Below are 21,026 nucleotides of genomic sequence, written 5' to 3' on the forward strand. Positions count from 1 at the left end.
CTGAAGCTGTCTGGGGTTGAGGGGAGGGAGCCTAGGTTTCAGAGATGGTGGAGAAGTTTTGAGTATGATGAAGATCAGGTCCTGGGACTGGTGGCTGAAGTGGAGGGAGGCCTCAGGAATGGATGAGACAGAAGCTGGGCTGAGGGGCAGCTCAGGGCCCCCCTGGACAGCAGGTTTGCTCAGAGTGGTCACTCTTCATCCTAGTCAAGAAGAGCTTTCTCTCAGACGCAGAGCCTAGACTGGGCGGCAGGGGCCAGGAAGAGGATAGGCTGGATTCCTTTAAACACAGAGTTCCTGTTCAGTGCTGGCCTGGCTTTCAGAAATGGGAGACAGCCTAGGGGTCGGGGAGAGGAGTACCTTCTAGTCTGAAAGCAGCATGGGCTGAGCCCTGTCCCAAAATGCTGTTCTGGTCCCACCTGCCCAGCAGCCTCTACCTGGGCTGGGAGTTTCTCGTCTGGACTGATGTCTGCCTCCATCGCCACTACCCAGCCTGGGGGAGAGGGCCCAGATGAGCTCATGTCTGAGCAGGAGGAGAATGGGAGCTTCCAGCCCCTCCTCCAGAGCTGGTGGTGCTTCCAAGGCTTAGACCAGACATCATAATCAGGGCGGCCAAGAGCCCGGTGAGGCAGGGGCCAAGGCAGCAGCAGCAGATCCGGCCACAGGGCCATGGGGAGTAGAGTCTGCTGGATGTGAGCACCTGCCCTATGCCCTTGGGTCTCAGTGGAGCAGTGTTTTGACCTGTGCCTCCAGGTCATAGTCCAATGCTGCTTGGGAAGCAGAATCCGGAATCCGTATCCCAGGCCCAGCCCCTGACTTGGCATGAATCGTGTCCCAGAGGCAGGCTTTCGGGGTGGTCACTGCTGCCCAGCTTGGCTGTTTGTCCGTCCTAGGAGTCATCCCTGTGAGGGAAAAGAGCCTGGACTTCAGGCTAACCAAGCTGTGTGATCTTGGAGAAGTCACTTCACCTCTTTGGTTTTCAGTTTTCTCATCTTTAAATGGAGGGGAATTGTCTCTTATTTCCCAGGAAAGGGTTAGAGGCAATAGGTGTGGATAGCACTTGGCACAGAAGCCTTCCAGAACTCATTAATAGGAGCAGCCATTCCTCTCCAGTCTCCCTCAGTCTGGCTGAGGCAAGAGGAAAAGATGGTCGTGAGGCCGAGGGCGAGCCCTGTGTGTGGCCTTCTGAGCCTCAGTTTCCTTATCTGTAAAATGGTGGTGGTAGGGCAGGGGGCAGGACATGATGCTCTCTCAGCATCTCCTGCAGTTGGTTCCAGACCCATAGGCTGAGGGCGAGCAAGGCTGCCCTCTCTGCGCCACACTGGCAGGACAGAGCTGGCCTCTGCTGAGCCCCTGCCACCACCTCCATGTTCCAGGTGAGGAGCCAGAAGAGGAACCGAAGGTGAAAACCCAGTGGCCGAGGTCTGCAGATGAGCCTGGGCTATACATGGCGCAGACAGGTAACTCGGGCCCGCCTCTTCCTCTGTGGCGGGGGCCCGACTATGTGATGTCTGGTGGCATGTGTGCTTGGCGTGTGCCCGTCTGTGTCTACGTCCTGGAGCTCATTCGTGTCTCTCTGCCATGTGAGGCCTGTGGGCAGGGCGGGGTTGCCTCCTGAAGAGCTTGTCACTTGGGGTCAGGGTAGGAGGATGTCCATGAGACTGAGGGCTTGCGAGATGCCCCCTGCCGCCGACGCTGTCCCTTTCTTGTAGGCGACCCGGCAGCTGAGGAGTGGTCCCCGTGGAGCGTGTGTTCCTTGACGTGTGGGCAGGGCCTGCAGGTGCGGACCCGCTCCTGCGTGTCCTCCCCCTATGGGACCCTGTGCAGCGGGCCCCTGCGGGAGACCCGGCCCTGCAACAATTCGGCCACCTGCCCAGGTATGCCCGTCCTCCCCGTCTGGTCTGCCTGCAGGGTCAGGTCCTGCCTGGGACTCGGGCAAGTTCATCTTCCACAGATGGTTGGTTACCTCCTCCTTTCATTCAGCAAACTTGACTGTGCCCCACACTGTGCCTAGCCCCACACAGGGCACTGGGGACACAGATGAATCAGACCAGGGCCCGCGCTAGCTGGCTTGGTTCTGGACACATCACTCCCCTGATGCCTATGTTGTGGTAATCAAGGCTCGTCTTTTTACCCTCACTGCCCTCCATGTTCCCTGTGCTCTGGCTACACCAGCCCCTCTTGCAATTCCCACATCCCTGCACTTGCTTATTCTCATCCTATCCCTGCCCTGCCTCCACCTTGGCTATTAAAGTTCAGCCTGTCCTTGAAAAATCTAAGGTAGATGTCACTTAAAAAAAAATGAAACTTTTCCTGACCATTCCCTCCCTCATCTGATTCCCCATCCCACTCCTCAGGGAGCCTCCCCTAGACCCTGAAGCCTTCCTCAGTTTGGCATGGAGTTGTTGAGAATGCGCATGTGCCTGTGGGGACAGCCTATTTGCCAGGAGGGTGCGGCAGCTTCAGCGGGTCCTGCTCCTTGCAAGGGAGTGAAGTAGTGCCTAGGCCAGACCAGCTCCTGGCTGGGAACTTAGAGTAGGGCTACCTGGGAAGGGGTCTTGGCAACTGGGTGTGTGCCAGGAGCTTGCAAAGGGCTGGGGCAAAGCTATGTTCTAGAATGTGAGCTCTTTGTGTCAGTGTCTATGTAGAGGTTCATGTCTATTTGTATGTCCATGCGCTTGGGGTTGGGAGGGGCATTCTGTTGCCCCAGGCCTGCCATGTTGGATTCTTGCTCTAGGTCTGGGGACAGGGAGGAGTTGGGGGGTGAGGTGGGGTAGATTTGAGTCCTTTCCCGGGCTTTCATGTGTCCCCAGGAGAGGAGGAACCCTGGCTCCCCTCCTGGGTTGATTCTAGTCTCCCGTTCTGGTGTCCACAGGTGGCACCCAGTGTGAGTTGGGACTAGAAGTCTGTGTCTTTAACCTCTGGCCCAAAGGGCGGAGTCCTGAGGCCCAGGGCAGAGCCAATGAGGAGTGGTGGCAGAGCTGCCAGAGCTCCTGATTGGTGGGCGGATGGCAGTGGGCGGGGCCAAGGTGCAGCCCAACCACCGCCCACGTGCTTCCTTGCAGTGCACGGCGTGTGGGAGGAGTGGGGGTCCTGGAGCCTGTGCTCCCGCAGCTGCGGGCGGGGGTCCCGGAGTCGGATGCGGACCTGCGTGCCCCCCCAGCACGGCGGAAAGGCCTGCGAGGGTCCCGAGCTGCAGACTAAGCTCTGCAGTATGGCCGCCTGCCCGGGTCAGTAGCACCCGTGGGCTTCCAGGCGGGCGCTGCTCAGTCGGGTGGGGGTCGGGAGAGGGGAGGAAGTCAGGTCCAGTGCCCTGTCCCTGGGGGTGGGGGCATAAACTTTGACCAAGCATGGGGAGACTGGCAAAGTCCACCTGCCAGCGTGGGAGGTGATGTGGCCCAGCCCTTACTTGGAGTTGGCACCCTGTGACCCCATCAGAAGGGAGCTGCTTGCCAGTGCCCCTTCCCCTGAGCCCTGAGCCACCATTGCTGTTCATAGCACTTTGGTACTCATGGCCAGCTGGGCTGTGAGGGGACACAAAGCTGGGCTTAAGTGTGGACAAAGATCAGAAGATAGCCTGGGGCCCATTGCACCTAGCCAAAAGAGAGCGTGAGCCTCGGTGTTGTCTGGAGAGGGGTCCTGCGTTCCTGGAGCTGGTGTCAGGCAGGCAGGCCCAGGCCCAGGCACGACCAGCTCACCCAGCCCCCCTTCATCCACCCCTCTCCAGTAGGCCTGGCCCCATTCGAAGTCTGAATACCTAGGAGGCTCTGTCATCTCCCTGCGGTGCTCTGCCCCCACCTGTCCCCACACCCCTTGCTCAACGGCCAACCCTGCTTGTGTCTCCCCATGCAGTGGAAGGCCAGTGGCTAGAATGGGGTCCCTGGGGCCCATGCTCCACGTCCTGTGCCAATGGGACCCAGCAACGCAGTCGGAAGTGCAGTGTGGCGGGCCCAGCCTGGGCCACATGTACGGGGGCCCTCACCGACACCCGAGAGTGCGGCAACCTTGAGTGCCCTGGTGAGTGCGTGGCGCAGGGGTGGCAGGTGGCAGCCCTAGCCCTGGGTGGGGGGAGGTGCCTGGGGCCACTCACGCCCCCGCTCCACTCTCTGTAGCCTCAGATGGCAAGTGGGGCCCGTGGAACGCGTGGAGCCTGTGCTCCAAGACGTGTGACACAGGCTGGCAGCGCCGCTTCCGCATGTGCCAGGCCACAGGCGCTCAGGGCTACCCCTGTGAGGGCACCGGAGAGGAGGTGAAGCCCTGCAGTGAGAAGAGGTGTCCAGGTACTGCCTGCCAGACTCTGGGGCTTGGGGGACAAGCGCGTGGGCCTGGCTGAGCCCCTCCGCTGTACCCGCAGCCTTCCACGAGATGTGCAGGGACGAGTACGTGATGCTGATGACGTGGAAGAAGGCAGCTGCTGGCGAGATCATCTACAACAAGTGCCCCCCCAATGCCTCAGGTGAGGGCTGGGTGGCCCTCCCCACAGGCCCCCACCCCTGCTGTTCTTGCCACCTGAGTCCCCAGCCTCTTTGAGCCTCCATCCTGAAGTGTGAAGTGAAGTGGGTGAGAGCTCGGCCCCCACACTCAACCCTCTGTCCTGTCCCCTGGCAGGGTCTGCCAGCCGCCGCTGTCTCCTCAGTGCCCAGGGCGTGGCCTACTGGGGGCTGCCCAGCTTTGCCCGCTGCATCTCCCACGAGTACCGCTACTTGTATCTGTCAGTGAGTGCGCCCTGCTGGGCTGGGGCGACGCAGGATCTGTCCTAGACTTTGGTGGGGGTGGAGGGAGTTGATTCTGCTCATGCCCACGTACCTTGGCATACATATGCTGTGCCCACTTCCGCCTGGCTGTGCCTCTCCTTGTCTGGTAAACTCCTACTTATCCCTCAATGCCTGACTCTCAAGTGTCTTCCCTTATCCCTGGTGCCTACCTCTGTGCTCCTACAGCCCCCTGAGCTTCTCAGTCATTAGGTGTTACGAGTGCTCATCAAAATGTGTCCTGTTAGGCTGGGAGCTCCTTGAAGGCAGGGACAAAGTTGAAATTGTGTTTGTGTCCCCAGTGCCGAGTCCAGGGCCTGCCATGGGGTAAGAATGTTGTTAGCGAATGTGGCCTGTATGTACTTGTCTGACTGTAATTGGTATTTGTTGTATGCTTGGAGCTTGTATTTGAGAGAGAGAGAGAAAGAGAGGGAGAGTTACACTCCAGAGTGCAAGGACACCTCTGGATTAGGGAGGTGCCTTGTCCCTGAACTGTGGTTATCATCTTTTATATGTACATCTGAGCTCCATCCTTCTCTATTTCTATTTCAGTCTGTTTTGAAGTATCTTTGGGGATTCTCTCTCTTTATGTGTCTCTTTCTTAGACTCTGTCTCCCCACAGAGCATCTCTATTTGACCTTTCCCCCTGGATGCAAGCAGTAGGTGGACTGGAGTGGGATGGGCCAGGGGCTGGTCGCAGTTCTTGACACTCCAGTGACAGGGGCCCATCTGTCCCCTGCAGCTTCGGGAGCACCTGGCCAAGGGGCAGCGCATGCTGGCAGGCGAGGGCATGTCACAAGTGGTGCGCAGTCTGCAGGAGCTGCTGGCCCGGCGCACCTACTACAGTGGGGACCTGCTTTTCTCCGTGGACATTCTGAGGAATGTCACCGACACCTTCAAGAGGGCCACCTATGTGCCCTCGGCTGATGACGTGCAGGTACCACTCTGCCCCACAAAGAGGAAGGAGGGCTGAGGGTTCAGAAGCCCTAGACTGAAGAGGGAGGCCAGGCCCCTATGGCAGAGTCTGCTGGGGGCGGCAAGTGTGGCTGTGGCAGGGAAACTACTATCCCTGAGGCTGGGACTCCCTGACACCCACTGCTCTCTCCTCAGCGCTTCTTCCAGGTGGTGAGCTTCATGGTGGATGCAGAGAACAAGGACAAGTGGGACGATGCTCAGCAGGTGAGGGGCTGGGTTTCCAGGCTTCTTCTCCCATGACCCACCCCTTCCTTGGACTCTTACACCCTTTCTGTCTCCAGGTGTCTCCTGGCTCTGTGCACCTGCTCCGGGTCGTGGAGGACTTCATTCACCTGGTGGGCGATGCTCTCAAGGCCTTCCAGAGCTCTCTGATTGTCACAGACAACCTGGGTACAGGGAGACAGGCCGGGGTGGGGGTGCTGGATATGGCTGAACCTAGTCTGCCATCGGGGAGGGATGGTTTCTGGGAGTTCTGCCTTTTTCTCTCTCTTTCTCTGGGCCCTGCCTTTCCATCATTTAACTCTCTATTTGTACCCCTCTCCTTGTTTCTTCCTGTCCTCCATTTCTGTGTTGTTTCTGTATATATGTGTCCCCCCTACCTCTGTGTTTGCACCATCCTTGGTGTCTGCATCTGCCTTCCTGCTGTCTGTGTCCCCCACATCTGTCTCTTCCTTGGTGACCTTCCCCTCCATCTCTGTCTCTCCATTGCAGTGATCAGCATTCAGCGAGAGCCCATCTCGGCTGTGTCCAGCGACATCACATTCCCCATGCGGGGCCGCCGGGGCATGAAGGACTGGGTGCGGCACTCGGAGGACCGCCTCTTCCTCCCCAAGGAGGTGCTCAGCCTTTCCTCCCCAGGGAAGCCAGCCGCATCTGGGGCAGCAGGCAGCCCCATCAGGGGAAGAGGCCCAGGAACCGTGCCCCCTGGCCCAGGCCACTCCCACCAGCGCCTCCTCCCTGTGGACCCTGATGAGTCCTCCTCCTACTTTGTGATTGGTGCTGTGCTCTACCGCACCCTCGGCCTCATCCTGCCGCCCCCCAGGTAAGCACCTGGGAGGGGCAGATGGGGCTGTTGAGGGTCCAGGGAGATCCAGGTGAGAGAAGGAGGGCTGAGCCTGTGCTGGCCACGGAGCGATCCCTCTATAGCCTCCTGCAGCCTTGGGGACCCCTCGCCGGGCTCTGGACACAGGTGCTTCTCAGAGATATCCATGCAGCTCCTAGAGGCTTTAGAGGGGGTCCAGGGGATATTGGACTGAGCTCCGGACCTCACCCAAAGTCCTCGGCCCCACTGAACTCAGCCTTCCCCTGGCCTTGGCCCCCTTGTAGCTTCCTGCCCCTGATCCAAAGCACCTTCAGGGTTCCTGACTTGGTCTGGGTACCTGCTGGCAGGAACTGACCTCAGCACCTGTCCCCCAGGCCCCCATTGGCTGTTACATCCAGGGTGATGACAGTGACTGTGCGGCCCCCCACCCAGCCACCAGCTGAACCCCTCATCACAGTGGAGCTCTCGTACATCATCAACGTGAGTGGGGGCCCAGGCAGGGACCCTGGGTGGACCCAGCAAGGGCAGCCAAAGGCCTGTCTGATGGGGAGGTGGTTTTCCCTGAGAGCAGGCTGAACCTCTGACCTGTGTGAGGCTACCATGGCAGGATGGGTGGTGGTCGGGGGTGGTCAGCTCCCCACCCCACCCTGCACTCATGTCTTCTGCTTCCCAGGGCACCACGGATCCCCACTGTGCCAGCTGGGACTACTCCAGAGCGTGAGTTGGGTAGGGGCTCTCTGTGGGGAAGGGTGCAGCCCTGGGACTCCTCCCTCAGGAGGGGATGTCCTGCCTGGAAGGCCAGTGGCGGGGGTTCCTTGGTACCATCTTTCCCCTAAGGGATCAAGGGCAAATCCTGGAGTCCCACTGCCTGCCTCTTGGATGTGGCCCTGCCCTGAGTTTCACCTGTCCTTGAGTAGTGGCCAGTACTGGGGCTGGAACTGGGGCTGCAAAGCTGGGCTGAGGCTCACTCCACCTCTCCCCCCACCCAAGAGACGCCAGCTCAGGGGACTGGGACACCGAGAGCTGCCAGACCCTGGAGACCCAGGCAGCCCACACCCGCTGCCAGTGCCAGCACCTGTCCACCTTTGCTGTGCTGGCCCAGCCACCCAAGGACCTGGTGAGTGGGAGGGAAGGGCCTGGACTGGGTGAGAGAGGACGCTCCTAAGTTGCCAGCAGTCATTTGGGATGGTGTTGGCGGGGACTTGAGTGATCCCACATGGTGTTTAAGTAGGTGTACTGGTGAGATTGCACAAGGATGTGGCCCTGGGATGCTCACAGTGATGACACACGCCCAGGGGTGTATGGTGGTGGGCGATTGCATGCATGTACACACGTGTGTGTGTCTGGAAGAGCGGGTGACAGCATAAATATGCATCCACATATGTGACTAGATCTGCTCCGTGCACGTGTGAATGCAATGGGGAGTCCCCTTCTGTGCGTGGGTATGACACGGGGCAGGTGCCAGTCTGTCCCAGGCAGGAAGTGGGGAGGGCCAGGGCCCCCCTGCAGCTACCCTGTCCCACTGACCCATTTGACTGTCTGCTCCTTGACCCTAGACCCTGGAGCTGGCGGGTTCCCCCTCGGTCCCCCTTGTGATTGGCTGTGCTGTGTCCTGCATGGCGCTGCTCACCCTCCTCGCCATCTATGCTGCCTTCTGGAGGTAGGGGGGATGCGGGGCGGGGCAGGGCAGGGCGGGGCGGGAGGTGGCCTACCACCCCAGGTTGGGCAGGGCAGCTAGCTCCTCTGTCTCTGCCCCCATGCCCTCCCAGGTTCATAAAATCTGAACGCTCTATCATCTTACTGAACTTTTGCCTGTCCATCCTGGCATCCAACATCCTGATCCTCGTGGGCCAGTCGCGGGTACTAAGCAAGGCAGGTGCAGGCTCACAGGGGTGCTGGGGTGTGAAAACAGGTGTAGGGGATCAAGGTGGAGTGTTTGCAGGTAATGGCGTGTGTGTTCGAGTGTATGAACTTAAGTGCCAGATGTGTGTAGACACTCAAGTTGTGTGTTGGGTGAGGGTGTGTGTGGGAGCATACATGAGGAAGTTGGAGTGGGAGGTGGTGTGGACACCAGGGACGGATGTCTGTGTACATCTATGAACGTGTATGTGAGCCAAACACCCGTGTGCGCATGTGTCGGTGGTGCTGGCAGGCACGTGGGAGTCCAGGTGAAGCCTTTTGTGCCACCTGCCTGCTTCTGGTCTGTGCTGGCCGTCCCTCATGCCCCCTTGGCTTTCTCTGTACAGCGCCAGCCCTGCTGGAGCCAGGCATGGGGCCTGCCCGGCCATGACGTGGCAGGTGCTCCTATTTGTCCCCCTCCCTGCCATCCCCGTCTGTGCGTGGGCTGTCGGCCCACCCGCCTTCCGGATGCCGAGTGCCGTGTGCGTGTCACCGGGCCTGTGTCGTGCTGTGTGTGGGTGCAGGAAGACGGGGGTGCCTGGCAGGGCTCTGTGGGGGGCGGAGCTCGGGTGGGTGGCCGTGGCAGCGCCCGGCAGCAGGCGTGGGAAGCCCGACGCCTCCCACTTTGGCGGCTGCTCAGGGCCACCCCCTTGCCTTTCCCTCTTCCTGCAGGGTGTGTGCACCATGACGGCCGCCTTTCTGCACTTCTTCTTCCTCTCTTCCTTTTGCTGGGTGCTCACCGAGGCCTGGCAGTCCTACCTGGCTGTCATTGGACGGATGCGCACCCGTCTCGTCCGCAAGCGCTTCCTCTGCCTGGGCTGGGGTGAGCAGGGCCCGTGCTGGACCCTGTCACTGGGCCTTGGGGACAGGGGCAGCAAGAGAGGTTGAGCTTTGGCCCTGGCCCTGAGCTCTGGGCTCAGGACTCAGCTGGGCTGGGGGTCTGGGAGGATGAAGGACCTTGAGGACAGGCGGCCATCTTACTCTGGCTCCCCGCTCCCCCAGGTCTGCCTGCCCTGGTGGTGGCCGTGTCCGTCGGCTTTACCCGCACCAAAGGATACGGTACATCCAGCTAGTACGTGGGCCTCCCGGGTTGGGCAGCGGGGATTCATGGACCTGCTAGGGCTCTCAGGCTGCAATCCTGTCCCATGCCTGCCGTGGGACTTTGGGCAAATTCTCCTGGGTCTCTGAGCCTCAGTTTCCCTGACTGTAAAAGGATGTGTTGGGATTGGAGAATCCAGGCCTGGTAAGCTCAGGGATTGGCCCTGTTCAAGGCCCGTGGTAGCCCCAGGGCCTCTGTTAGAGGGGAGACCAAGGCTTAGCAGGAGCCAGGGGCTCACTCTCACCTTGTCTGGTTCCCGGACCCGTGAGTGATGTGCCTTGGCAGCTCAGGGAGCACTGAGGGATGGTGTTTGAGGGTGGGAGCGAGACACTGGGTGTCTGATGCCCCTTCTTTCCCCCAACCCCAGCTGCTGGCTCTCTCTGGAGGGTGGTCTGCTTTATGCCTTTGTGGGCCCTGCGGCGGTCATTGTCCTGGTATGTGCCCCTTTGGTGTCCTGGGATGGGCATGGCCCCAGGCAGTCTACCTCCTCTACCTGGAGCCTTCCCTGCCAGGAGGGCACCTGGTGATCCTGTCTTCCCTTCCCACTTCACTGGGTCCCCAGGTCAACATGCTCATCGGAATCATCGTCTTCAATAAGCTCATGGCTCGTGATGGCATCTCAGACAAGTCCAAGAAGCAGAGGGCCGGGTAAGGGGAGGGGGGTCCCTGTGACTTGGCCTCACGGGAAACGATGTAGGGAGGGAGGGCCACGGCCACTCTCGGAGACTCAGGGCCTTTGATGATGTGACCGGGGCTCCCTGACCTTGTGCATCAAGGGTGCAGGCAAGGTGGGCACCTGGCGTGCTCAGCTGTAGCCCCTCGCCCACCCTAACCCACCTCTCTCTCTCTCATCTGCCCTCCCCCTCCCACCCCATTTGGGGCTCACACTGCCCCATCTCTTCCCACTTCCCATGTGTTTCCCCCCTTCTCCCATGTCTGTGCCGCCCCCGAGGTCGGAGCGGTGCCCCTGGGCCAGCCTGCTCCTCCCCTGCTCAGCGTGCGGAGCGGTCCCCAGCCCCCTGCTCAGCTCAGCCTCGGCCAGGAACGCCATGTTAGTTGTGCCCCCATTGTGCCCCCGGGGGGAAGGGGGGTGGGCGGGGGCAAAAGAATGGGGGGCAGTGCCCGTGGTGGGGGGAGGAGGGAATCAGTCCAGTGCCCTGGAAAGCTTGCCTTGCCCGGCAACTGCCACATGCTCTCAAGGGCTTGACACATGGTGGCAGAGGGGCCTCAGGGAGTGAATGTCTGTGCCTCTTGGGAAATGCTAGATTCCTGTGCCCACCCCTTGCTCGCCACCCCCCGCCCCCTGCTTACATTTATCCAGGCACAGCCACACACTCCTTTTTACACCCCCAACCTTCGGAGGCTTATAGAAGCTTCGGCCCTTAGAATTTTTGAGCCCATGGAATCTTAGAATTAGAATGATAGAATCTTAGAATAAGACAATCAGAAGCTAAGAATGTTAGAATGAGTGAATAATAGAGTCTTATCATCTGTCATAGAATCTGAGACTTAGAATTTCAGAGGCATTGAATCTCACAATCAGTTGGAGGACAGAGAAACTTGGAGGTAGGGAATTATTTCACAGAGGCGTCCCCTGGCCGCTGAGACTCTGAAAATCCCAGCTGCACAAAAGTAGAGTGAATGAAGGAATCCACAAGGGGTTCAGGCCCAACCTCCCACGCAGGGCTGGAAGTCCATCTGAGCCTCCCTGACCAATGAGGGGTCAAGCTTTGTGCTTGCACACCTCCAGGGTTAGGGAGCTCACTGCCTCTGAAACTGGCTAGCGCCATCTTTGGGAAGCTCCACGTGGTAGAAAGCTCCCTCTCGCTTGGGCTGCCGTCTGCCTCTCTTACCCACTCTCTCAGAACTGGCAGTTAAAACCTTGGGCTTCGGAGGCAGCCAAGTTGGATTTGCATCCCAGCTCTGTCTCTGTCTGCCCAGCTGGGCACCCTCCAGTGTCCTCATCTGTAAATTGGGATAATAATCCCTATGCCTGTTTATTGGTGTTGTTTCGGTCACAGTGTGACTAATGTATGTAAAGTATTCCGTGTCGTGCCTGGCAGAGAATTGGTGGTTAATCAATGGGAGCTCTCATGACTGTGATTAGGCCCACTTTTTAGTCTTGGCTCTGCCCCCGGGGGCAGTGGAGACCAGTGTGCCCGCCTCCTGCCCGGCTGAACATCCCAGAACCACTCTTCCTGGGGCAAGTCTTGGCCACCTGCCCATCTCTCTGCCTTGTCCGGAGCTGTTCCCACCCCTGCCTGGCTCTCCCACTGGGCCTGTTCATGAGACAGAGCAGGCTGGGTGTGGCACCTGGCCCAGTAGGGCAAGACTGCCCAACTGTGCCTTGTAGCTTGTCACCAGGCTGGCACTGGTGGCTGGATGCCGGGGCCCCTCTGCTTTTTTTTCTCTGCCCTCCCTTGCCAAGGAGGCAGGGGATGTGTGGGTTTGGCCCTGACCGTGGCTTTGACCCCTAGCCTCAGCTCTGATCTTTCTGCCCAAGGCTCTGAGCAGCCCCTGGGAGCCTGGCACCTCCTCCTTGGGGAACTGAGGGGGAGGAGCCTCAGCCACCCCAGGCCCCATCTTCTCCCCAAAGATACGTGTTGTGATGTCCTCCGTTCTCTCTGCGCTCTGCCTGTTTAATCTTCCCATGTGTCTCTGCCTATCTCATCTCCTCTCTCACCATGTCTGTTGTCTTTCTGTGTCCCTCTTCCTCTCCTCCCCTCCTAGAGTCTCTAGGGATATGGTCCAGACCTGCGATTCTGTGCACAATGGGGCTGAAACTCACAGCATCTGCATCTGTCTCCCTCTTCTTCTCTCGCACTGTTTCTTTCCACCTTCTCCATCTCTGTCCCCTGATGCTGCCGCTGCCAATGGCTCAGTTCCACTGTCAGTGTCTGTCCCTCCCACCTCTCCTGGTCCCCCCGGGGTCTCCGCTTGCTCTGTCTTTGTTCTGTTTCTCTGCTTCCGGGGCGATACCAAGGTCGTGTAGTTGGGGGCCCTGCCTGTAGTAGGGTAACTTAAGGGCCCCAGGCTGAGTGCAGGCCCTGGCTCAGCCCAGCTTGTGCATTGGAATATCACCCTGATGGACCCTCTGCTGATGGATCCTCCGCTGCTGTCCCCAGGGCCTCGCTCTGGAGCTCCTGTGTGGTGCTGCCCCTGCTGGCACTCACCTGGATGTCCGCTGTCCTGGCCATGACGGACCGCCGCTCGGTCCTCTTCCAGGCCCTCTTCGCTGTCTTCAACTCCGCGCAGGGCTTTGTCATCACGGCTGTGCACTGCTTCTTGCGCCGAGAGGTGGGCTGGGCCTCTCCTACCCCATGCACCCCTGACCACTCCAGTCTTTTGCTTCTCCCCATGGTAAAGACAGGGAGGATTAAGGCTCCAACCAAGCCGCCAGCTTGGCCTTGTCCTCAACCTCCTGGGGCCCCTTCCCCCATCCCCTAAGCTGGATGTGTTTTCCTTCCACACCTGCCTGGGTTCCGGGGATGGGAGGCACTGCCAACCGTGCCAGGGGCCTTGAGGCCGCCTCAGGCCCAATAGGCACCTGCTACCCCCAGGTCCAGGACGTGGTGAAGTGCCAGATGGGTGTGTGCCGGGCTGATGAGAGTGAAGACTCCCCCGACTCATGTAAGAACGGGCAGCTCCAGATCCTGGTGAGTGAGGATGCCTGGGTAAGGCACAAGTGGGTTCTGAGTGCCACCCCTGGCCCCCTGCCCACAGCCCCTTACCTTCCTCATCCATGGCAGGGAGGAGACAGAGACTAGGTTTGGTTCCAGCTCAGCCACTGATAGCTGGATGACCTTGAGCAAGTCCTTCCCCAACTCATTTTCCCTCCAGTCAGGTGGGGCTGGAGGAGACCATGTCTGGGGCTCCTCTGCTCTGTTGGGCAGTGTGCCGGGGGCAGAACCTCTGGGTGGGTAGGGTGGGGTCCGGGTCCCACACCCTGATACATGGATCTTCTCTCTGCCCATCTGTTCTCTCCCTCTCTGCCTATAGTCAGACTTTGAAAAGGATGTGGATCTGGCTTGTCAGACAGGTGAGTGTGCCAGGGCAGAGTGGAGATGGGCCCCAGAGCTGGGCAAGAAGGGAGAGCCCCCAGCCCCACCCCCTGAGGCCCTGACAGGGATCTGGCTGTGGGGTCCAGCTTTAGAACCAGGGAGCCCTGAGTTGGATTCAAGGCTGTGAACATCACTCACTGTGTGACTTTGGGCAAACAGCATACACCTCGAGCCTCAGTTAAGACAGCTGTAAAGGAGGGAAATCTGTCCTCCTCCCACGGTGGGTGGGACCCTTAATGAATTAGGAGGCATCAAGTGCCTAGCACAGTGCCTGGCACAAAGTGGCTGTCATATTATTCTGTCATTTCCCTGATTCTGTCCAGAGTCTTCTTCAAGTTCTGTCTCCTGGGGAGGAGCTGCCCAGGGAGTGGGGAGGACCCGGGCCCTCTTGACAACCTTGGGGCCATAGGGTCAGAGGTCAGGACCTGCCCCTGGGCACTGTGGAGCTGGGCCTTGGCTTCATCCTAGTTCCTGCCTGGCTGTGGGCCTCTGGGTTAGTCATCTTCTTAACGCCTGTGTTAGCCATGCAGCCATCACTCCAGGACTCAGTTCCCTACTGCCCAGGCTCAGGGGCTTGGTACCTGCCAGCCTGGGCAAGGGCATCTGGGGACTCCTCCTCCCCAGAACTTACCTCCCTCCACTCCTGCCCCCAGTGCTATTCAAGGAGGTCAACACTTGCAACCCGTCCACCATCACGGGCACACTGTCCCGCCTGTCCCTGGATGAGGACGAGGAGCCCAAGTCCTGCCTCATGGGTCCTGAGGGCAGCCTCAGCTTCTCACCACTGCCTGGGAACATTCTGGTGCCCATGGCAGCCTCACCGGGGCTTGGGGAACCGCCACCCCCTCAGGAGGCCAACCCCGTGTACATGTGTGGGGAGGGCGGCCTGCGGCAGCTGGACCTCACATGGCTGCGGCCAACCGAGCCCGGCTCCGAGGGGGACTACATGGTGCTGCCCCGGAGGACTCTGAGCCTACAGCCCGGCGGTGGGGGCGGAGGAGGCGAAGATCCCCCGCGGGCCCGGCCCGAGGGCACCCCCCGGCGGGCCGCCAAGGCACTGGCCCACACTGAAGCCTACCCCAGCTTCCTGTCTGTGGACCACTCGAGCATGGGGCTGGGTCCTGCCTACGGGTCTCTACAGAACCCCTACGGGATGACCTTTCAACCGCCACCGCCAACGCCCAGCGCCCGCCAAGTGCCCGAGCCGGGGGAGCGCAGCCGGACCATGCCCCGCACTGTGCCCGGCTCCACCATGAAGCTGGGCTCCCTGGAGGTGAGGGGCTGTAGGGCACGGGGTTGGGGTGGGAGGCCTGCCCCCCTGTGCCTGTAACTGTGTATGAGTCTCAGGCAGCAGCTGGGAAGGGACAGCCGGCAACAACCTCTACGTCCCAGGGAGTGTATTCACAGTGTGTTTCGCCTCGGTTTGTGTTCAAGGCAGTTCCAGCCGAACCCTGGTTTCTCTGAGCTCTTCACACGGGCTTGGACTTCACATGCTGAGGGTGCACTTCTCGAAGCACTCACATTTGCTTTAGTGCCTGCTCTGGGGTGACTGGTTAAGATGGGCCCTCCTTTAAGGGGCCTGTGGCTTCCTGGCCAGGTGCTGTACTGTTGGGGAGGCCACATCATAGGGGCTGAGTGCCTGGGCCTTTGAGTCCCCCAGACCTGAGTTCGGATCTGGGTGCTGCTGATCAGCAGTGAGATCTGGAGTGTTCTCTACCCCGAGACCCAGGTGATCCCTCTTCATCTTCGTCTCTCTGAGCCCCCGCTTCCTCATTTGTAAAGCGGGGATAACATAGCAGCCTCTTGGTAGAGTTGCTGCAAGGACTAATTGAAATGGAACATTTTCTCTGTGTGGAGCAGGTAGAAAGTGCTAGATAATTAGGGATTGCTGGTGTTACCATCCCCGAAGGCAGCCTCAGGCACTGCCCGTAGGCCTGTGGTAATTGCCCCTCTCTTCCTGAGAAGTGTAAGCCGCTCTGTCCCTGCCTGTGTGTTTTCTGTGGCTGCCCCACCTTCCCTCTGGCCTCTTCAGGCCTGCTCCTTGCAAGGGAATTGCTGACAACAAGCAGGTGGTAGTGGCCACTGTAGAACTTTAGAATGTTCTAGAACTTTCTTTGGAGGGATGAGGAGGCTGTGGATGAGCAAAGGGGCAGGAGCCACAGCTCAGACACCATTGGCTGCTCATGTTCGGCCTCAAAAACCTGCTCCCCATCCTCAACCCAGAGAAAACTAAGTTAGCAGCTAGGTTTGCAAGTTTAGTTTTTCTCCCAAAATGTTTCTTGAACATTTGGTGCCTGCTCCTGCTGCAGATGGCAAAAACAGGAAGGCATAACAAAGAAAGCTCGACAGGGGCACTGGGGAGGGGAGCGCCTAGCGTCATGGCAGGTTTTGTTCTGTGGACGCCTGCCTGTGTTTGGGCCACTGGGGAGGGGTTAGTGCTGGGCTCCTTGTGTGGAAGGTCGCAGTAAACGTGGCAGCATCTTGAGGGGTCAAGGATGACGTCTAGAATTCTGGTGCGGGCAACTGCAGTGGGGCAGGAGCGGAGGAGCGGGTTTGGGAGGGGGAATTTCGAGTTGATTAAGTTGGACACAGCCATGTATATAGTTCTTGTTGGCATCAGGGCAGGGAGTGGTGTCCTGCTGTCTCCACAAAGTGGTACATGGCAACAAGGAGGACACGTGTACATTCATGGTGAAGCGCAGGGGAAGGCCCAGGGCAGAGCACAGAGGGCCTTGAGTTGGAGTAGCCAGGTGGGTGGCGGAGAAAGAGCAGGTGGGGAGGTGTGAGGACCAGGAGAGGGGTGTCACGGATGCCAGTGGTGGTGAGCATGTCTTGGGTGATCTAGATGGTGGTTTTAGCAGCATCCTTGAGAACCTTGGGCCAAATCCCTTCTCCTCCCTAGACTTCAGCTTCCGCCTGGGTAGCCTGGGAAAGTTGGCCTTGGTCGCATGAATGCTCCCACACTGATATACTAAGACTTTAGGGCCTCCTTCTTGAGCAGCACCAGAGGCTACATAGGCTCCCATCTGGGCCTTGAAGTTGGTCTTGGGCCCCTGAGAGGCAGGAGAGGGATATGTGGGAGGGAGGCTAGGGAGTCAGGGCCCAGGAAAAGGGACAAGGTGGGGTCAAAGGAAGGTTTCTGTAACCCTGTGTCCTGTACTTGCAGGACGAGTGGAGGTTTCTGGGGAGGGAGGAGCAGCCTGTTGTTGGTGGCAGAGAGGATGGGGCAAGATAGGGCAGGACAGAGGGGTGGAATCCAGGGCACAGAGGAAAGAGGGTCTGCTCTGTGACTCTGTGTCCCTGTCATGTTGGAAGTCTGCACTGTGACTTCTGGCCCATGTGCAGTTGCTCGTCTACACATGTGCCCCTCGGTGGGTGTCTGCCTCAGGCCATGTGCGCTGCAGGGGCAGCAGGGAGCGGGGGCCTGGGGCCCGAGCTGCAGACCTGTGGCAGGGAGTGCCTCAGCGCCTTGTCTCCCAGCCTTAACCTGTTTCCTCAACTTCATGGGCTGCCCTTTAAGGATTCCTAACTCCTGGGCCTGGACTGGGGGAAGGTGCAGTGGACAGACCCTGGGGTGCCAGAGATTTCCTGTCTCTAAAGCGCCTGCACATGGTAAAAAGCTTTCTTCTCCTTCACTGCCTCCTTGTTGCTCCTTCCCAGCGAAAGAAGTTACGGTATTCAGATCTGGACTTTGAGGTAAGGGCTGCAGTGTACGTGTGTGTTGGATTGTGTGGGTGGGTGGGTGGGGGGAACCGTCTGTCCCTGGAGAGTCCCCTTCTAAAATTAGCCCAAGCCTGAGTGCAGAGCCTAACCCCATGACATCCCCCTCACTGCCCAAGCCCAGCTTGTAGCTCTGGGGTGAAGAGAGAGCCAGGCCTTGGCCCAGAAGGGCCAGCAGCAGGCAGGGGTGTGGGACCCAGGATGCTGAGTGCCCCATGCTGACGCCCTGTGGCTCCCAGAAGGTGATGCATACCCGAAAACGGCACTCAGAACTCTACCACGAGCTCAACCAGAAATTCCACACTTTCGACCGCTACCATAGCCAGTCCACGGCCAAGGTGAGGGCCCCTCTTGTAATTGCTCCTGCCCGAAGCTCGGGGCCCAACCTGGTGCAGTGGCCCCTGGGGTCAGACCCTGACCCGTGGCCCCCGTTGCAGAGGGAGAAGCGGTGGAGTGTGTCCTCGGGTGGGGCGGCTGAACGGAGCGTGTCCAGCGTAAGTCCCTCGGGCCGGGTTGGGGGTGAGGTGGGCTGCAAGGCGCTCCCTCCATCCCTGCCCTCCTCTCTAGCCTGGGCAACCTCAGCCTGCCTCACCAAGGGCCTGCCCATGGCATAAGCAACAGTCTTGGGTTTTCAGGAGATGATGGGGTATTGGTGGGGGCTCCACCAGGATCTTGAGGAGGGTGGGCAGAAAGGAGACACGGTCTCTGGGGGCCACTCTGAGCACAGGGGTCAGGAACCCAACCCTGGAGCCAGGTAGATCTGGATTTGAACCTCACTTTGGTACCTGATTTCTCGGTAACTTTGGGCATCACTGGCCTTCCCTGGGCCTCTTCAGTTTGTTCTTCTGTACAATGGGTGAGAGGGTTTTGGCCCATCTCCACGGGCCTTTCCCGCTCTCCCCCACAGGAGAAGCCCAGCCCAGGGGAGCGTCCAGGCTTGTCCCAGCAGCGGCGACATCAGAGCTGGAGCACCTTCAAGTCTATGACGCTGGGCTCGCTGCCCCCTAAGCCCCGAGAACGGCTGGCCCTACATCGGGCAGCAGCCTGGGAGCCCACAGAACCACCGGATGGCGACTTCCAGACAGAGGTGTGAGTGCCACGCCGGACTGCCCACTGCGTATAAATATATATATCTCTCTATTTTCACACTCCACTTTGGAACTACCCAGGAGCCAGCGCCCCCTCCCCTCTCCCGAGGGCTGGGCAGGGAGGCACAGTGGACTCAGCCAGGCTGGGGGTGGCCAGACACACACGGCAAGGCCAGGGGGCCAGGGCCCTTCCCTGTTTCTCAGAGGCCTCTCAGCCCCTGGAGCCCCATCTTTGCCCCCAGCCTGTCTGTCCCTGTCCCGGGCTGGGGAGGGGGGAGGGGAACTTTGTTGGGAATAAACTTCACTCTGTGGATTTTGCTGCTGAGCTGTTTGCTTCCCCCAGGGGAAGGCCTAGCCCTGGGACCCTGACTTTGTTCCTCTGTCTCCTTGGTTCCTGTCTCTTGGTCTCGTCAAATTGGGAGAGGGGTCAGGCTGACCCTGACTGGGAGAGGGCAGCCTGGGCTCTGACCTCATCTTTGCTCTTGACTCACTTGGTGACCCTGAACCATCCCTTCCCCTATTGGGGCCTGGGGTAAGCAGATTGGGAATGTGGGGTGGGGCCCCTTGAAGCTGGCCTTCCCCAGTGGCTGCCTTTCACTGGGACCTAAAGGCTAGACTGTCAGTGCTGGAGCTCAGGCAGAGCTTAGTGACCTCAGTTTCTCCATTTGTGAAATGGGGATGGTAATAGACCTACCTCATAGGGCTGTTGGGAGGATGAAACAAATGAACTCATGTAAAGCACCCGTGGTGTGCCTGCACAGAGGAAGCTCTTTAAGTGTTAGCTATTGTCTGTGGCACTCTGTCTCATGCTGTGCTCTGTGCTAGGAGCTCCTCACACTCAGCCCCGGACCCCTCACAAAAACCTTGCTGGAAAGGTGGCCTATTTTGTGGATGAGAAAATGAGGCCAGAGATGGGAAGTGACTTGCTCCAGGCCACAGTCAGAGGCAGGACTGGGACTTCACCTTCATCAATAGCCCCCTGGTAGGACTGGAGTCTTAAGCTCAGCCTCTGGGGATCTGACCATCCTTGCTGCAAGGGAGCAGCAGGAGCTGGGTGTCGGGGGAGACCCAGGTTCCAGGGCTCAGGGTAGGTGTGAGGTGGAGGGACCAGGCTGGTTTGGTGCCAGAGGGCGATTGCTAGGGCATAGCCTTTACATGCCGGGATAAGTGGACCCTGCTCAGTTCCTGGAAATCCAGGAAGAGAGTGTGTAGGATCAGTGTGGAAACATCTTGCTGTGGCCCTTCTGTGGTCAGGCAGCCACAGGAGCAGAGGCCACAGGTGCTGCTCTCGGCTTGGTCATTTAGCAGCTTGGGCACCTCAGGGCACCTCGCCCCCAGGTACTCTGAGACCCAGATGCAGGCTCTCAGAGAGCTGATTGTCTCTAGGGGTGGCCAACATGTCAGAGGGAGAGGTTAGGTGCTGTTAGGAGCCTGGATGGGGAGGAAGGAAGAGGGACTGGCTGCTGGGGTGAGGAGGGTGGTATCACAGCTAATGGCCTCCTGGAGGGGCTGGAGGAGTGGTGGCTGTGGTGGTACAGGCTCCCTCAGTCTTCTCTGAACCCTGCCAGCTGTGGGCCCAGTCAGAGGAGGGAGCAGATCCCCCAGCCCCAACCGCATGTGATCGCTCATTGCCTGGGCTTCCCTCCCTTTGGGCAGCCCCAGCACTTATGGGTATGAGGTGCTCACTCATGCACCACCTCACTTGAATCCTTGAGGTAGGTATTGTGACTTTCCCATTTTACAGATGTGGAAATCAAGGCTCAGAAAGGGACATGACTTTCCCAAACTCCCATGGCTTGGAAGTGGCTATATTGGAACTTGTGGCGTGAGGTGGCAGGATCCCAGTACCTGCCAGCTCAGGCAGAAAGAAACTGTTCACTTAGGAGTTGCAAGCTGCAGCAAGGATGCGGTGGGCAGTGGGCAGTGGGTGGGTGGCTGGCCTTGGGTGATGAGAGCCAGGGTCAGGATGCGGCCAGATCTCCCATCCCTTCTAGCTTCTGTGTCAGCTCCGTTCTTTTAGGAAAGCTTCCTCACTCCACTGGGCCTGCCAGGCTTCCTTCTCCCAGCTCCTATCACTCAACTCTGCCCCCAGAGGGAAAGAAACTTTTCTCTTGAACTGCAATCAGAAAATCCCCAAGGAAGGGGTCTTATTGGCCCCAGGTGGTGGGGTGCTGTGATTGGCAGCCCCCTTGAGAACCTCAGGGGAAGGGGGGGGAGTAGGTCTCGAAAAGAGGGGGGCCTGTTCCCAGAAGGGCCAATAGGCTCACACAAACAAAGCCCCCATCCCTGACCTAGTGCCAGCTGACCCCGCCCCACATCCTGAGCCAGGCCTTTTTCTGAGGCACCACCTAAAGCCTTCTGACTGCTTTTCTTGTGTTCCTGCCTCCCTCCTTC

At 59.3% G+C, this 21,026-nt stretch overlaps 1 protein-coding gene and 1 long non-coding RNA gene across 2 annotated transcripts in view; one reads left to right on the plus strand and one right to left on the minus strand.

Moving 5' to 3' along the window:
* The window catches only part of ADGRB2 (adhesion G protein-coupled receptor B2), a 32,992-nt gene extending 14,047 nt beyond the window's left edge, over positions 1-18,945 (plus strand). Inside the window, exons 3-31 of the mRNA XM_006196911.4 lie at positions 1,374-1,457; positions 1,710-1,874; positions 3,063-3,227; positions 3,850-4,014; positions 4,110-4,277; positions 4,352-4,453; positions 4,606-4,712; positions 5,491-5,685; positions 5,859-5,927; positions 6,005-6,113; positions 6,435-6,765; positions 7,140-7,245; positions 7,439-7,482; positions 7,756-7,882; positions 8,322-8,425; positions 8,535-8,637; positions 9,337-9,487; positions 9,667-9,736; positions 10,131-10,197; positions 10,326-10,411; positions 10,716-10,814; positions 12,889-13,060; positions 13,324-13,419; positions 13,763-13,802; positions 14,478-15,097; positions 17,485-17,520; positions 17,784-17,882; positions 17,982-18,038; positions 18,452-18,945. Coding sequence (XP_006196973.2) covers positions 1,374-1,457; positions 1,710-1,874; positions 3,063-3,227; positions 3,850-4,014; positions 4,110-4,277; positions 4,352-4,453; positions 4,606-4,712; positions 5,491-5,685; positions 5,859-5,927; positions 6,005-6,113; positions 6,435-6,765; positions 7,140-7,245; positions 7,439-7,482; positions 7,756-7,882; positions 8,322-8,425; positions 8,535-8,637; positions 9,337-9,487; positions 9,667-9,736; positions 10,131-10,197; positions 10,326-10,411; positions 10,716-10,814; positions 12,889-13,060; positions 13,324-13,419; positions 13,763-13,802; positions 14,478-15,097; positions 17,485-17,520; positions 17,784-17,882; positions 17,982-18,038; positions 18,452-18,637 — 3,923 coding nt within the window. The 3' untranslated portion in view covers positions 18,638-18,945. The remainder of the gene's footprint in view (positions 1-1,373; positions 1,458-1,709; positions 1,875-3,062; positions 3,228-3,849; positions 4,015-4,109; positions 4,278-4,351; positions 4,454-4,605; positions 4,713-5,490; positions 5,686-5,858; positions 5,928-6,004; positions 6,114-6,434; positions 6,766-7,139; positions 7,246-7,438; positions 7,483-7,755; positions 7,883-8,321; positions 8,426-8,534; positions 8,638-9,336; positions 9,488-9,666; positions 9,737-10,130; positions 10,198-10,325; positions 10,412-10,715; positions 10,815-12,888; positions 13,061-13,323; positions 13,420-13,762; positions 13,803-14,477; positions 15,098-17,484; positions 17,521-17,783; positions 17,883-17,981; positions 18,039-18,451) is intronic.
* Positions 5,928-7,141, minus strand: LOC140700734 (uncharacterized). Its single transcript, XR_012079344.1, has 3 exons — positions 7,074-7,141; positions 6,774-6,947; positions 5,928-6,109 (listed from the first exon to the last, which is right to left on the minus strand). It is a non-coding gene; the product is annotated as an uncharacterized lncRNA (long non-coding RNA).
* Positions 18,946-21,026: the final 2,081 nt, after the last annotated feature.

This window comes from Vicugna pacos, chromosome 13 (genome assembly GCF_048564905.1).
Source record: "Vicugna pacos chromosome 13, VicPac4, whole genome shotgun sequence".
Classification (NCBI taxonomy): Eukaryota; Metazoa; Chordata; class Mammalia; order Artiodactyla; family Camelidae; genus Vicugna; species Vicugna pacos.